At 32.7% G+C, this 18,250-nt stretch overlaps 2 protein-coding genes across 2 annotated transcripts in view; both read left to right on the forward strand.

Annotated features, from left to right (window-relative positions):
• Ent1 (Equilibrative nucleoside transporter 1) overlaps positions 1 to 18,250 on the forward strand; it is a 466,176-nt gene that overhangs the window by 100,589 nt on the left and 347,337 nt on the right. The gene's annotated exons all lie outside the window — the stretch shown is intronic.
• The window catches only part of LOC137932766 (ATP-binding cassette sub-family G member 1), a 29,048-nt gene continuing 25,737 nt past the window's right edge, over positions 14,940 to 18,250 (forward strand). The window contains exon 1 of the mRNA XM_068776437.1: positions 14,940 to 15,258. Within this exon, the coding sequence (XP_068632538.1) occupies positions 15,132 to 15,258 (127 nt within the window). The 5' untranslated portion in view covers positions 14,940 to 15,131. The remainder of the gene's footprint in view (positions 15,259 to 18,250) is intronic.

Raw genomic sequence — 18,250 nt, forward strand, 5'->3', positions numbered from 1 at the left:
TCAAAGGGCAACGAGTTTAAGTTTTCTTTAAGTTTTTAGGTTTAGTTTTTTAGAAGTCTATGATCCTGTGTTTAATCTGTTCTTCTTCTTAAAATACCATCTTCTTTCGAAAGTCAACGACCATTAAGGCAATCTTTGACATCGCTGCTCTGAAGACTTTATCTCGCCCGAACATCCTCATATCGAAGGCTTCTAGTTTCTAGCTCATCGATTCTTTAGGAGTCCACGCTTCGACGCCGTACAGAAGAACAGTAAAACAATAAAACCTAACAGCGTGTTAGTTGCACTAGCTCGATGATAAACTTTTTATAGCACAGCAGTGATCTAGTCTTAAAGAAAACGTTTTGGACTTGTTCTGTGCGGCATGTAATTAGAGAGACATGATCTCCAATGTCATACTTAACATTCTGAATATTTTTATTTGATTACTTTTTGCAAAGGGGCTGAGGTAAGCAGAAAGGACTTTCCAAATGCGCATAATTTTTTTTGCATTGTTATTAAGACCTTACATCGAACTGACAGACTGAACCATATCCACAAGTATCTGAAGTTATTTAATATGTTAGTATTTGCTTAAGATCTTTTTTTTAGTAAAAACATTCTTTTACCACTCTCCCTTATCTCAAATCAAGATTTCGATTTCTTCACGACACACATGAGAGGTCTTTTAGATAATCAGATAATTTGAAATTAAAAATGCAGGCACTTTCGTCTTTGTTTATGGCCAAATATTTTACCACACAAGCCGTCCGAATAGATTTAGCGCTGAATATAAAACATGCTAAGTCACTATCTAGTTTTAAGAAAATGGATAAGAAATATATCCTTTCGTTAATTTTTTTTATTTTATTATATATATTTAATTATTGACTCTGAAAGAATGAAGAAACAGAGAAAGTTTGTTTATTCTTTCTGAGGCAAGTGCGATCTAAGTGAGTTGGATTTTTTATTTATTATTGTATTTCTGAAATGTTTTATACCGTATTTATTATAAGAATAAGCTATATATATATATACTGCTGTTTCCATACTATGGTTGTCTTAAACAAATTGCCTCGTTTGATGAGACCTCTTTACTATTATGAAATTATGTATATATTTTCTAGCCTGTACAATAAAGTATTATAATAAAATATTAAATTATATTAAAATTCTTTTTATCCGCTGATGTTATGCCAATTTGTTTCTTAAAATATGACGACAGTTTGGCAACCGCGCGCGTTATTCGTGATGAAATCCTGACGCTCTGTTAATCCAGTTTCGAGCACGTTTTACCGCTCAAGTTCATATTTGGTATACAAAATGAAATTACTTATAAGACTGGTCATAAGTGAACTAGTTTCTTTCCATTTTATTTAACATCATAAAGAAAAGTTATAATTTTTCATACAATATAACAAAAGAAAAATGGAATTAAAAATGAAGTTTAATAGAGTGATACTAGGCGTCATAGGTAAGTAATTGACTTTAGGTATGAAAGCTTAAAAGCCGTAAATATAAAGCTCCATTTCCAGCTAAAACTTTAATCTTTTTAAACTTGTTTCCAGTTACCATCTAAATTTTAACCACACTGAAATATGTTACTTTAATGTATTTTTCTATTGTAATGCGACAGACCTATTAAATATTTAATGGAATCAGGCGTTATCTTGCGGAAGTCTATCCTAAGTAAGAAAAGGACTAATATTCAGCTACTTCCCCACATGCAGTGGTAGATCTACGAACTTAAATGATTAGCTATAGTTGTAAAAGCTTTAAAGAAGTAAATGTATAACGTAATGTTATTATAATAAGAAAAAGTATTTTCAAAATTCGTATTACTATATATTAAAATTATTTATTGTTTACTATCTATCCCTGTTAACATTATACTGTCACGTCTTTGGCCTGACGCATTTCAATAAAAAAATATTGAGTGATCACCTATAAACTAGCACCATAAAAAATAAAAGAAATATTTGATAGGCCTAAGTAAGAAAAGGACCAATATTTAGCCACTTCCGCACATGTAGTCATGCAACAAAGTACACCGCCCGCCAGCCCGCTGATAAATGCGCATGCGGCAAACAATGCTAATTACACAACTACCACCGCTAAATCACTCAACATACGTTTCACTCCTCCACAGGGTATCTTTAGGAGTTATGTTACACAGAATATGTGTTTGGCACGACTACCACTGCATGTGCGGAAGTGGCTAAATATTGGTCCTTTTCTTACTATGTATTCTACGCACTGTGTGGCCAGCTCACTGCGACTTCAGCTCACCAATTCGCTAAGCTATGTCGGTCACTTTAATTGATCTACGAATCAGCCACAGAATCAGGTCAGCCCTCTTCATGGCACCCTGAGCAATTGTGATCTTGCCAACGAAGCTCAGAGTGAGAGACTACGCTGCATTAGTGGTTCGTCTTACCTGATTTGAACATACCTATTTAACCTTTACACTTTACTGGTTGGTTTATTTGAAAGTTTATTTAAAGGGGAAATTTTAACTAAATCTCACATATAATATTCTCGTGTCACGGTGTGCGTGATTGAACTCCTCCGAAGCGGCTCGACCGATTTTCGTGAATCTTAGCGTGCATATCGGCCAGGGCGGAGAATCGAACAACATCTATTTTTTATTCCCCTAAATGTTAAGGGTGATCCTACCCTCAAATATCTTTTTTATTTTTCAGACAAAATTTTTTTTTATGATACAGCATACGAAAATACATACCCTAAATTTTCATCCCTCTACGATCAACCCTTATATTTTATTTGTTTTTTAATGTTTCCTAGAAATAACATACATGGCAAAAAAACGTTTGCGGGATCAGCTAGTTTACTTATATATTTCCTTATATATAAATTTACTTATATATGTACCTTTTGTCTTTCGTCAGAAAGTATTTTATAAAATTCAACCAGCAAGGAGGTTGAGAGGTTTAGAAAAAATTGTATATTTTTAAACTATAGCTCATAGAGGTACAAAACATGTTTTTTTTAACCTGTTTAAAATTAGCAAGACTGGATTTTTATAAAATCGAAATAACAAAATGCGACGCGAAGCGTGCGGGGGACAACTAGTATACTATATGGGAAACTAGTATCGGAGAAATTTTTACGCTGTCAAAGGTATTAAAACTAAATGAGTATCAATAAAAAAAAATCAGGATTCCGGTTCTATCTAGCTTTGGCGAAGGCTTGCGTCCAGTAGTGGAAGTCCTGTGGCTAAAGTGGTGATAATGTTAATTATCGATTTCACAGGTAACATTGTTCGTTTACTTACGCATCTGTATATACGTATTTATATAGGTATATATGTATATATATATGAATGTCATGACATAAAATATGTTATCTGTATCACGACATGTATTTATATTGTTATAAATACTAGAATATAATATTAATACGAGCTGTGGTAGCACTGCGGTAGAGGGGTGAGATTTGCGATCTTAGCTCGCAGGTTCGGTTCCCGGGATACAGTCTTATATAATTCACACTTTGTCCATTAATTGTATAGGATTGTCACTGCCCACAAACGAGTTTCTAAAGGATAAGTAGCAGCGTTTTCTGCTTATTACAACTATACTGCGTCCGCCAACCCGTCTGCCAAGCGTGGAAATTATTGTATATATTTGGGAAACGCCTACGTCTTGTAATAGGCGTCTATAGGCTGAAATGAAACTATAGTGAAGGCTTTTGAAAAATTAAAAAAAAAACACCAAGCGAGGTAGTCTGGTAGGCGCGGTGTGGGTAGGTCTTCCAAGAGGTCGCTAAATGCGGGTAGCGCAAGAAATCATGACAAACTTTGGGATAGACCTAATTCTCGTAGTAGTCTATCGGCTGACATGAAAACCTGACATTTAATACAAAAAAAATTATATATTTTATGAAATATAACCATACAGATAGCATCTAATGAGATTATATGTGCAATATTATAATAAGAATTCAAATTAAAAATATATATTTCTAAGCAGTTCATATAGTTGATTTCGTACAACTAAGAATTTCTATGGTAATTCTTATGATTTAGCCAGTTATCAAATCTATGTTCCGTTTAACCTCATTTTTTATATGTAAATAAATAGAAAGAAGATGGAAATTATGTTTATTGTTGGCTTATCTCAAAATTATTAGAATAAAATTGTACCTTTAATTAGTAAAATTATTAATAACAAGGTATTATATAGGAAAGCGTGACTTATATGTTAACCTTTACTCAGCTGCGTACTGCATTATATAATTGCAATTTTTAGTAAGGAACCCAGTGAAATAATAAAAATAACTTTAAAAAAACAATAGCATAACACGCAAAATTATTCATTAAGTTATTTTTATAATTATTCTATATTAATTATTTATTCATAGGCAAGCCTAGTTTGAGAGTTGCTTGCTCTTTGCTGTGAATGAACTTAGGAGCTTAGCGGCCATAACTTAGTTCTAAACCAGTTGCGTTCGGCGAGTGCAGTTGGTGCTACGTATAGTTAGCAAAAACCGTATACCGCAAATCGGTGTCGTATTTAAAGGTAGGATAGAAAAATAATTTCTCTAAAAATTTATGAAATTTTCTTGTTAAAAACGTGACAAGTTTTGTTAGATTTTAACCTTCAATGGTAAGTTATTATTGTATTTTATATATATTTATAACTGTATTTATTAACCGATTTATTTTAGTTAAATTTTCTTTCGCGTAATTAAAATTTTAAACTACCAATAATCAATTTATATTACTTTTTTAACGATTCAGATACATATAACAGTTAAAAAATAACCGTTGCCTTGTAGAATTCTTTAGGTACATTATTTATTTACTATTGTAATGATTTGGCAGAAATTGTTTACACTTGCCTAAGAGTCTATAACTAAAGAGGGTGTATTAATTTAAAATTTCATTATATAACTGTGACAATCTTTTGTAGGCAATTTCAGTTTTCATAACATAAATAAAAAAATATACATTAAATAAAATATTGATAAAGAAGCCTTCAGAATTTAAAACTATGCGTAATAATAACATTATTATTAATTTTAAAAAGTAATGTATGGATTATACAAAAAAAGGTTTGTTCGGATGTTTTTTTTTTAATTTGTCAACATGGTCTTGGTGTTGCTGAAAACAGTGGTGTGATTATTTATGCAAAGTTGACTGAGGAATGATTATATTTTACTTTTATGTTTAGGTATATCTTGTCCTATATTTTGGTTTCTTTTGATGCGTCAGGAAACCATAACTCTGTGCATGGTGGACAATTACCCACCTCACATTCACACACTGACTTTTAAACAAAATTCAGTTAAAATATCCGTATTTTATTAGTAAACAATGTTTAAGTAGTGCGTGTCATGTATGATTTTATCTATTCTTTATGAGCTATTGAGCGGCATGATCGCGATCATTGTTGTTAGTTTTACATTGTTATTTTTAAATTCTAAATACCTTTATTCAAGTAGGCATTTACATGTCCTTTTTGATCCCCAATTATATTAACATTATAAGTAGTAAGTAACCACCGGCTCGGAACAATGCTCTACTAAGAAAAGCCGGGCAGAATCTCAACAACAGTATTTCACATATGAGTTGAACATTTCGATGAATTAAAAACTCTTGTATGCTATAAAAAGATTTATTTTATTTCCATTTTCACTGTGTTGTTTCAATTTTGTTTGTTTTTAATTTAGATTGGTTATGTAACTAATAATTCACGAACACGAAAACTACTTGATTGATTTGTATTTTTGTTTAATTATAACAACTGTTAGCAGAGTCAGCCTCACTTCGGACATATTCCTCACGTGTTGCAGTATGAGACCGTCGATGAACTTAGAAAAACCCATTAAAATTTGAATTTTCACACTATGAGACCATAACTTTTCTACATATATAGTATGTCATTATACCAGATAAATCAACTCGGCGTCGTTACATTTTAGTATATCAACCTGACAGTCGGCTAGCATAACAAACTAGACTCTGTTTAATTACACGTGGTACTGTTTTATTATACGTAATTATTGACATAAAAGACGCGATACGTTCTTTGTGAATTGCATTAAATATATCAAGTCCAGTTTCCTCAAAAGAAGCGATGTTGAGGTGTATTATACCCGTAAGATGCTTAAAAATCAGAATTTTTCATATAATTAGGCTGAAATTAATAAATATAAATGAAACACAACAACTGTTTACAATCTTCCTTACCTTGAACAGAAGGTAATCGTGTAGCATTTTTTGCAAATAATAATTGTGAAGAATGTAGGCACTACTCGCTATTCAACTATCAAATATTGTATGCCTTTTGATAAATAACATCTGTTTTAATGATTTTTATATAGGGTAGTCTTCACTTCTTGAGTAGGATACTGAAATTAATTATTATTAATCAAGGGAAGTCCTCCGTTTACACACAATTTCACTTCTTTCTTTATTTTTAAACGCTTGTAATCATACGCACGAAGCGTAATGTTAAAAACTGAACACCGTTAGGGCGTTGTGAAAAACAAACTAGACAACCATAATTCAAAAAAATTATAACATATAAATTTATTTTTATGTACTTTAAAATAGAGTAAGATTTAAATCAGGAAATATTAATATATATGACAGATAAGACTAACTCAACCGTGTAAACACTGTGACATTCAAAAACGTAAGCAAAAATATACGGAAATATTAAATGTGATTGTAAAAACAAAGTTACGTACGCTATTGCCTGAGGAATATATTTGTTGAATAAAATAAAATAAGAACGCTTATAATCATGAACAGTAACTTACAAATATTAATAAAAATATAATATAAAATCTTTTTACACGCAAATGTATTATATATATACTGTAAGCTTTATAAATATTTTATATTTGTCAGTGCTACAGGCATTGGATCTCGATTGTGTTCGCACAATTGATTTCTTCCGTCGATGAAAAACAAATTATTGTTGTCCAATTTTGTCAATGGAGTCTGGAGGTCGATTTACATGTACAGGGATATAGTTATCTTGATTTAAACTAGCGAACGGATATTCAGATGTCATTTTAAAGAGAGTTAAGAGGTGGAACAACAAGCTGACTTGGAAGTGGACGTCCTATCCATTCCAGAAACTTCTACTTGCCAATACGGTGGGCTACGTACATTAGTTTCCTTACATATCTTCTCATTTTTGATTCGATCTCATAGATAGCTCCTGTACGGCGACTGTGAACTTGCTAATGGGGGCGGAGGTCAAAGACCAAGTTGTTCATCTATCTAATAGTAACTTATTTAAGCTGCTTCCATAATTACTAGCTTTCGAATATTTTTCATCATATCTTTTATAATCTATAACAAGATCTATAATTTTTCGGTTTAGATAATAATATTTCATATAAATATACATAGATAAGTTTATGTGTATATATTTAAGTATTTTTGTCGATATCTAGTGTGTATGGTAATGTACGTTTTTATATGCATGTACACTTTAAACTGCCTTCTCCATGTCTCATCACCATCCAAAGGTTATTTGGTAGAGATTGCCTCAAGCGATAAGACCGCCTCTTGTACCTATATATGAATTGTTTGTTTTTTTAATTAATATTTATGGTTTACATAAAAGTGTAAGTAAATAAATAGAATAAATTTGTTACTTTTAGTATTATAAATACTATTTTTTTGGTAACCTATCAAAACACAAAGTAATGCAGTGCAAATTATAGAATCTACTCGATTATATTACTACTAACAAAGCGTTTTAAATCTGAACCTGGTAATAAATGCTGCCGCGCGGATTTATTCTGATTGCCTTCGTAAAGATTTATAGCCGTATTATTTTACTTCGCGTGATAGTTAAAAAATAAAAGATATTTATTATGTTTTTAATTTAAGACATTGATATCGAGGCCATATTAATAACGTTTATAAGTACTAAAATATTCGATAATAATTTGTTATAATGAACATGAGAGACAATCAATGTGCCTTAATGATTTATGCTCTGAAACCTTCTCAGTTTGAGCCTCATTGGCAAGTTTACAGTTGCGCAAAAGCCTTTAGAGAGAACTCCAGACTTACGAGAATCTTCTTCTTCTTCCTTCCCTTTTTCCCTTTATTTGGGGTCGGGTCTCCTTATCAATTTGCGCCAGGCCACTCTATCCTGGGTTGTCCCTGCATCAAGTTGAAGGGTTTCCAGTTCCTTTCTGATATTAGACCACCACGTAGCTTTTGGACGCCCTCTCCCTCTTGGGAATTCTGGGAGGCTTAAGGCAGTTTTACCACGTTTTTACCTCAGGCCGAGGGTCCAGACTTACGAGAATATTCGGTTAATTATTTTTTTTATTTTTAGGATAGCTTATAGACTAATAATAAAAATAATAATAACCGGCGTAGACCGGTGGATTAGAAACTTGAAGTGGCAGTGATCAGGCCTCGTAGCTTGTAGAACAGAAGGCCGTAGAAGCATTCAAGTTCTTTGATGGAGACCACAGGCTGGTAAGCGCAGCGAAGACATAAACAAGGTGGACAGAGGACCTATTTAAGGTCCTCGGAAGACCATGGATACATGCCGCTTTCAATCGGGCCCACTGGAAATCTATGGGAGGCTATTGACCAGCTGTTGATGGTGATAAGCCTCTCATAGATATTGATGATGAACATAAACTCGGATAAGCTTTAACGTACACCACAAAAATAAAAAAATAGATTTAGTAAAATTTATGAAGCGGTTTTTAATGACGGAATAAATATCACTGGAGCTATATCTAACATCTAATAAACAACTGTTTTTTGAGGCCCCCGTTATTGGGATCTCTGCTTCCGCCCCTGTTTATGTGTGGAACAGGGTTCTTTTTAATATTTATTTATTATTCACAATCGATTTTAATTTCAATATCTGCTGTCATTCTTCACATAATTTGTCGTTCTGTTCTTTCGTTCCACAATTCACTCATCTTTCTCTTTCGTTCTAGTTCTCACTCATACTAAACAACCGTTAGATTGCACCAACAATTGCCACTGCATTTTTCTGTATCGCTACATAACGTTTCCACACATCTGAAGTCCTGCCAGCGATAGGCGATCATAGCATCTTCTTGGGAGGAAATACATTTCCTCTTCACCACCCAAGAATAGGTTTGCTTTTGATTTCACTCTTCGATCACTTCAACCTCGCTAATCTGGTATTATGCTTCGCCACCAGCCTTGATTTATACGTCCAAACGCATCGCAATACCTATTCTTCTTCCGGCCCAATCATGACTATTAAGCCAAGAAAAAGGGAACTGGATCAAGGGTTTCGTCAACTTTGCCTACCACAAACAATTTGCATAAATTATCTGGCTGTATGAAATAAAACATTTGTTTTATTTTATTACAGAGGCGTATCTTAGTTATTTTTAGATAAGTCATATAGACGTTAAACACCTCTGTCTTCACGTGAATTAGCTACTGAGAAACATTCTAAAATTAGAGAATATTACAGTAAAAGAGAAAGGTTTAAAAAATTAACAAAAATCTTGATGCCTGGAGAAAAGTGGCTACATTAAAAACTAATAGCTAGTACTTGATTCTCTCCGTAATCACTGTTTGAAATTGTTGTAGAACAGATACCCGTTCATTTAACTATTTTTAACATCCATATATCAATTTTAATACAGGCATGTTATCAGAAATTTTAAATTCAAACCCATAGTTCATTTTAAACACTTTTAATTTTCGTTATTAAAATTATACATTATAAATGAGCAGTAATTGCCCAGTACTAGCAGTCTAAGTCTAGAGATCATAGGTCGCAAGTTCGATTACTGAGATACAATAGGAAATGCTCACGAACGAGTTTCCAGAGAATTGGTAGCAGCGTCTTTGGCGTACTATTACTACATCGCAATGTAACGCAAGATTTACTTATTAAGCGTAGCGATCATGTTATATCTCCCCTTAAATATATTTCTGAGGCCCTTGCAGTGCGCATTTATGGGCTAAAACGGCTACGACATACAAATAGTTGAATAAATGTATGTTTTCTTATTTATATTACATTTAACAATGTATGTTACAAAGTAAAATTATTTCCTTAATTCTAATAAAAGATTAAAATGATATACTATATACTAGCGTATGTCTCGTTTTTACTGCATTGAATGTTGTAATGTGGTTAACACTTATATTCATAATAACACAGTGCTTCGTTCAATTTTGTTATGTTTTTGAGGTTAGTACAGTACAAGATCAGATTATATGTTTAACCACAACTCGTCATGAAATATCTTAAATAAGTGAGGATTAAAACTTGAATTTCATTACCTACTATACATATATATATTCCATATTATATATATTAACAGAATGCGAGTTTTATAATCGAAGAGTGTGGTCATTTTCCTTCCTGATGGATGATTCAGACGGTCATTGACCAGGTTTGCGTGCCTTTCTGTTTAATCAAAATAATGTTAAAGATCTGCTCCCAAACATGTTTGACGTGCGATGTCATTGATGTTGCATTTTTCCGGTTCAAATGACGAGACCATCTGTTTCGCTTTATCAACTTTGGCCCATTTTCTATTGATAAACCATACCGCTTGCTACCATATTAGTGTACACCACAATTATTTACATCGTATCGTTTATTTGATGAATAGTAATAATTGGATTTTAAAATTTTTTATAAACAAATCCGCACACATTTTTCGGACACATATCGTGATTTTTTTTAAGCTATTTTTTACAATCAAAGTTATTACTTTAATTTTTATTATAAGCCTATATAGATACATAGTACCATTGTGTATCCAGTGGCAGTGTATATATATCGGTACAGATGTCTGCTGAGGCCTTACTGTTCTGGCGTAAACATGGTGGACGGAAGGCGCTGGATAAAGGCCGCTTTCATCAGATTCCATTGGAAATATAAAGAGGAGGTTTATCATATCGGACTTACGGCTGAAATAATGATGATAATTAAAAATTATATCTCAATATAAGAAACTAAAAATCTTTTTCAATTACATCAATAGCCCTTTTGTAATCTATCTATAGCGTAACATCTGCCTTCGATGCTTCTCCACCGTATCGACTTTAGATATTATCTACCAGCTTTCAAATTATATATCAAATTTGCAAATATCCGTTCGTTTATAGCTAATTGAGGATGAATTAATCATTTTTTTCATAAATGCCTAATTTCACAATATAGCACGCTAGAACGACGTGTTATTTTATCGTTATTTGAAACTGTTAATTAGTTAAAAAATAAATCCGGTCATAGCGACTCACACTCTCTCAGTTCTTTTGTGGCTGGAATTCGGTGAAATACGTTCCTTGCTGACCACTAATCGAAAGGAATATGTCTACCTAATTTTAAGTCTTCAAGCCAGCGTTTTTCAACCTTTTTGTGTTATGCTTATGGTCCCTCCCCTATGTAACGTGTATAATTTTATATTAAAACATTTATTTAAAATAAAACCGTTTATGGAACAAAGTATTCGTATTTCCAAAAATTCCACGGTCAATTTCAAATCTGTTATAAAGAACGTTATTGAAATAAGTATTTCTATCCAAAAACTTATGTTAATAAGAATACTTATGTTAATGCGTGAAATTAAATGTTGTTGATGCGTAGTCAGGAAGCTAATTATTGTCAAGCACTCTTTCTAAAACTATATTTCTAAACAGCAACTGTTGAGTTCCACATCGGCCCTTCGCAGCCTTTTTTGTTTGCCTTCCGAGCCGGTGGTAGCTTCTTGTAAGGATAACAAAGCCAAAATTTTATATTGACTGACGATTTAAAGATACCTGTAATAGTTTATTAAAAAAAACAACAGAATGCTGTGAAATAATACAAGATTTTAAAACGTCTGGGACTCCCAGCGGAGCATGTCGTTGCCGCAAGGAAGTTTACTTGACGATGCTATAAGCCGACTTGATATTTTCGTATAGTCGATCGAAATAATAACTGATAATAATATTTGATTTTTTAGTTAAATTTGGCACCGTAATTTAACATTGCATTTGAATGGTCCAGACCGAAAAGGTTAAAGTCGTGTCGGGTTGTTTTTCAAATTGCCTTTCTTGACAACCAAAAAACCCACCTGTGGGGCGTGGGCACTACGTTAAAAACATGGCTCTAAGTATGGCTATAAGGCTGGTTGCAGGGATGAGTCATTACGTAGGTAGAAATCTAAACCATATATATGATATAATAAGAAATATTCTATATAGGGTATACATAGAATATATTTTAAAATACAGAATTGTTAAAACGTCAGACGAACGTTGTCACGTACTAACTATGAATAATCATCTCGTACTTAATGAATAAAAATAAAAAAGACATATAAAGTTAGATGTGTTACAATAAGCCCTTAGAGAACCGTTAAATGACACCTTATTGTTTCAAAACCTGCATTCAATTTAAAAATTGTGTTTATTAATGCTTATATTTTACGGTGCGTAAATAAATAATGTCGACGCTTTTTTAAAACAGGAACATGCGTTACAAAATTGGCCTTGTCAAAATATGGATTTTCCCTGCCATTTATTCATTGACGTTATAAATGCATGCCTCACTGGAAATTGTTATATTTTTTGTTTTGTTTTCATGGTAAACTTACAGAAGGTATTAGCAAAAACACTACGTAAACGAGAGATATAGGTATAACTTTTTATGTATTTAGATATTGAATAATTAACATAGTTTTCTATTTAAAAAAATTCAACATAGATAACATTTTGATTTTAACATTTACCTTAACTTGATATGTTAATTACTTATGGAAACCGCTTTAAAAAACCATACGATACGTACGATGAAATGGCAAACAACTCATTGAAGTTGCCTCCATAATTTATAAGCTAAAAAAATTATAGGTTAATATGCTTACAAATATTTAATCTCTGATTAAATGTTAATTGAAACAATCTACATATACATAAATGACTTCCTAATTCCCTTGGTCATGCCATACCTTGACAACGAGTTTACAATTTTATTCATATTTTTTTATCAGTTCCCTATTAGATATTAGAAGAAATTTTGTAAAAACAAATCACAAATATGATGACTATAGAAATTTTGCGCATTTGACAGTTCGCTATGAAGTTCGTGCGTTGCAAATTTATATTGTATTTTAAAAATCGAACGAAAAAACTGTAATATATTCATTTCACATTTAATTAATAAATAAAGTGTCTTAAATATACTAAATCATTTTTTTAATTTAAATGCAACAGACCAATAACTAATAGTACAAAGTCTTATATGAAAACTATGTGTAAAATATATTTACGTAGAGTATTTTAGGTAAAAAAATTGAAAAGTTATTAAAAAAAAACAAAGAATAATGATTCAATTACCAGTCGTCCTTATTTCCGATAGCGAGCCGATACCGTCTAAGTACTGACAAAAACATCGCTCAGGTTTCCCAACTTGGCTCACAGAGCGGTCATTCAAACGCAGCTGAGCGGAGTAGATTGCGCTGTGTTGCAAAATCCACTTGCAGAACAGGTTGGAACTTTTGAGTTTGTCGATGTTTGAAATATAACTCTTAAATTTATGAACTGTAGTGCGAACTACTTGCTCCGGCCCTGCGTATAAAGTTATTGTTAAACAAAGCTATAATATGAGACGTAATTTTAAACCAGTGTCGGTGTTTTAAAATATTTGTTCATAGGAAAAAAATATTCACACCGCCTTTCTTTTTGACTAATTCATTGTTCGCCATGTGAAGCCAGGTTTAAGGTAACAATTCTGTTCATATTTGACCTTAACCTCTTTTTAATATCTCGATTCTCTCGGGAACCATGTATTGTTTTGGATGTTTCTTATAATCAAAACAATCATATTCGTGACGTCAGCAAAGATACATAAGTAATATAAATTTGGTGATACGGTACATGCAGAGGGTAGTCTTCCGAATTTTTTACAATAAGTAAAAATAATAAATAATAAAATTATAAGAAGAAAATCTAACACTGATGCAAAGATTTATATAGCGAACTCGTTGACTGTAGGTGATTGTTATTATGAAATATATTTCCAATAGGCTATTGCCGTCTTTGCCAATTTAAACATTGGTAGCCCAGCGAATGAGAATGGCAATGGTAGGTCGCGGATTGATTCTCGAAATGCAAACTTATGTAATTCACACTTAGTACATTGATTTTACGGCCTTAGTACTGCTAACATATAAGTTTCCAGAGGACGGCCAGCAGAATCTTCTATGTACCATAATACTGCAATGCGATCATCAACACACCTGCCAAGCGTGGTATATCCCCCATAGATACCTTTGGCCTCTATTGGTGGAAAAGACAGACCAGAAGAGAAATTATCTATTCGTATATAAAACTATAATACATCCAAACATAATTACGTTGGAAACAAAAAACAAAAAATATTATAAATGAATGCAAACATTTGAATTGTAATACCTTATGTAGCGTCAAAAAGTAAAACACATTTTTTTTCAATGTTCAATCATCACATTGTTTTGATAAAAATAGATAATTATGTTGTAAAAATAATACTTATTCATAGGATATGTTTAATTGAAATAAACTATTTGTGATATCAAGAGCAAAATAAATGTCGTTTTGATATAGGAAGTTATATTGAAAACGACGTTGACTGTGGTTTCAATATTCATAGCGAACTTGACCATTCTAGGGGTCGATGGCTTTCGTCGTCTCGCGTAATAACGCTGACTCAGCAATATTTTGAAACAGCTTATCGTAGTTTTACGATAATTAAGACGTAAAACGTTTTTCTTAAAATTAGACCCTGTTTGTTTTATTTCTGTAAATTCTAGACTTAATTTATATTTTAAAAATATGCGACCCACTTATCAAAACTTTACAAAAAAATTGCCAAATCTTTATCAAAAAATCATAAGATATGTGAATTTGCGCTTTCTAGGTTATCAGGGAGTGATAATAAATGACTGCATTGTATTATTGTCGAAGACAGTTCTTACCAGGACGTAACAATTATAAAATTGATTTCCTATACATTACGTGTTTATAAAACAATTTTCTTTTTCAGGTGCAGTCAGTGCAAGCATTAGGAACTACAGCGTGTAAATTATTACGTGATCGTGGAAACTCTCGCGGCCATCGCTGCGTTGTTCCTATACGATGTGCAAGTGAAAGTGGAAACATAGAGTAAGAAACAATGGAAGTGGTCGCCGGGAAGGACGCACCTCCGGCGCTGGGGCGAGCGCATCTCTCTCATTTACCTCAGCGACCGCCCGTAAACTTGAAGTTCCAAGACCTCACGTACACCGTCACTAATGGCAAAGGTAATTATTGATAATCCTTTCTAAACAGGAGAGACTTTTAAAACAGAATCAGCATGCTGCAATCTATCCGCGGTATCGCTCTGAATAGGTCCGCTTGCGCACACGCTAACACACTCACACACTCTCACAACTATGGAATGTTTACTTAAATTCCACGTTTTTTTTTAAACAAATGTGTGTATTTATTATTTGAATATTTTTATCAAGGCGACTTAGTTAAATAATTATGGTTGAATTATTTGCCATATATATTATATTTATTTTAAATGTAGTTTACGTTTATCTACTATTTATTTTTGATACTACCATCAGTTAGGCGTAGCGTATTTTGTCTTTCATGTGTATAAGATGCGCAGACAAAAGAAAGTTAGTGATATAACTCAGCGGACTTGCAAGTTGATGTGGTATTGAGCAGACCATATTACGCGCAGAACTGATGGTTGTTAGGGCCTTGAGTTTCTGGTGTGGAGATCCAGGAATAAGCACAGTCACGAACGTCCACCTATAAGCTGGACAGATGACCTTATTAATACAGAAGACGCTGGATATAGATAGCTAGCCTATGTTTATCAGTAGATATTCTACGACTGAAATGGTGATGGGATGCTAATAATTTTAGAAACTTATTTTGGTGTTTCAACCACCATATCTTCCAAAGTTTAAGGTCTAAAAATGGTAGTAACATTTACTATAGAGGGTCATAGAAATGTGCCTAATGTTGGTGATCCCTTCCCCCAAGTTTTAATCGCCGGAAATGTGATTTGAGGTTTTGAAATTTTAAGGCACGTAAAAGGTTTTTCCACCAAAGGCTTATATCATTTATATTAATAACGGTTGACTTGATTCTTCTTTGAAGATATGTTTTATAATATTCATGGTGTATGTGATATATGAATATATATCAATATTTCTTCAAGGCCTTAATAATTATATTAATACATCTAGATATGATATTATGAGTTGCATTTTATACTAATTAAAAACAGAATTGTCGAGTGTAATATGCGGATATGTAATAAAAACCAGCGGCCGACCTCGAAGAATTGGTTATAGCTGAAAATCACTTTATATGCTATAAAGCGGAACGTTTCATAATAGCTATTGAATCGACTACCAACGCCATCTAGTATACTGGGACATGAACTAAATTTATTTTACAAATAAATCCAATGAAATAACATAACGTTAATACAGATATAGTAACATAAAATAATATTCGACAATTTTGTTGTGAATTTTTAAAATTGTTTTTGCGTAATAGCCTATACTACATAAATAGATTTTATGGAATAGTCAGATGACATTAAATAGAGCCGCTTTTCAATTTTTGCGGACACATTTCTAATCACGCATAAGTGACGATGTACACTCTTGAAGGCCCTAGATATTAGTCTAATCTAGAAGGCCACTAATATACGGTCACTGCAAAGGGCGTATTGCTAAGAAATTGGGGCCTTCCGATTCGATTAAATGAGTTAAGTAACGATCTAAGCCCCTGGAGTAGCACATAAAATAGATTAACACTTCGGAGATTAGTACGTGCAAAGCATGCCCATATAATAATGTTTAATTTTATGTCTGTTATGAACTGTTACAAAATAGTTCATTTAAATATGTGGTTTTTGTTAGAACGCGCCCAAAGTCATTACACTACCCGGCGATAAATATTGCACATCGACCTTTGGAAAGAGACAACCGATACCACATTGCTTATGTCACGTTTTGTCAGTCGTGCGACAGAGATAACGTTCTACGAAGCCGAAATTAGCCTATTGTCTCTTTTCAAAGGTCGATGTGCAATACTTATCGCCAGGTGTTGCATTTAAGATCGCATCTATTTTTCTACTCTCTCTTTTGGCTATGTGTATATCTTTCTCTAACGCGCTGCACTATCGGCTAGACGCGTCGCTTTGATCCCTATAGTAATAAAAGATTTATTATAATTCAGATTGATATTGTTATGCTGTGATATTTTATGATATGTTTAAACTATTCGGCAAGAGTTTTTCTTACACCGAATTACCTACTATGGGACGAGGGGCCTATACCACATCCACTCCTCAAATATATTGTCATTATAAAGAGGCTATTTTAAGAAGCACCACATATATATATAGCTTCTACTCGAGCCGGTTAGTACAAGGTTTTGGCCATGATTTCTCTATTACATATTTCCAGATGAAAATATATCTTTATGATATAGGCTATGTCATAAATCGGCTTAAAATATACTATAGTGACAGTTAATGACGAACATAAAATTATACATAATTATATAGGCATGTTTTCACGTTCTAATCTCCGAAGTCTTGTCTGCGTGAAGATAAATAGTGCAATAGGCACAAGGTCCAACGACTAGACGGGTTCTGTTTATTGTTACTATCATTTTTGATTTAACAGGACAATGTTTAATTTATTAACATTTATCAATTTGTTATGTTTTCTTATATGTGATGGTAAAGCTATAGACCACGATCCGGCAAGTGAAGCGACGGTCTATAAAGTGGACATGCGACCTTTTTAAGGCCGTAAGAACACGCCTGATGCAGGCCGCTTTCAACCGGTCTTATTGTAGATCTTTGAAAGTAACTTATGTTTAGCAGTGGGTCGTCCTAACGGATGTTTTAACGTGTTTAATATAAACGTCTGGTTGAAATAAATAAATTATATAGATAATAATTTTTTAATCTGTTAATGGTTATTGGTTAATTATGAATTCAATCAAAATGCATATGCAACTCTTAATATAATGCAAAATATTTTCATGCATGTATTGAAAATAATTAAAATTGATAATTCGTATATTAATATGTTATTAAATTGTATCAAATTGTTTTAACCTTCAAATAAAATTAAATATTGCTCGAACAACATCATGGCCGGATTATGACTATGAGGTAATACTTTAATTTTTTTTGCAAATGTCGAGGCCGTCTGTGTAATAATTCAGGCTTTATGGTTAACCTAGCGCGTGTGACTCCAGCGAGAAAAT

The sequence above is a fragment of the Battus philenor genome, unplaced genomic scaffold (genome assembly GCF_028537555.1).
Source record: "Battus philenor isolate CCGP_79_NKW_IND1 unplaced genomic scaffold, ilBatPhil1.0.hap1 SCAF_12, whole genome shotgun sequence".
Classification (NCBI taxonomy): Eukaryota; Metazoa; Arthropoda; class Insecta; order Lepidoptera; family Papilionidae; genus Battus; species Battus philenor.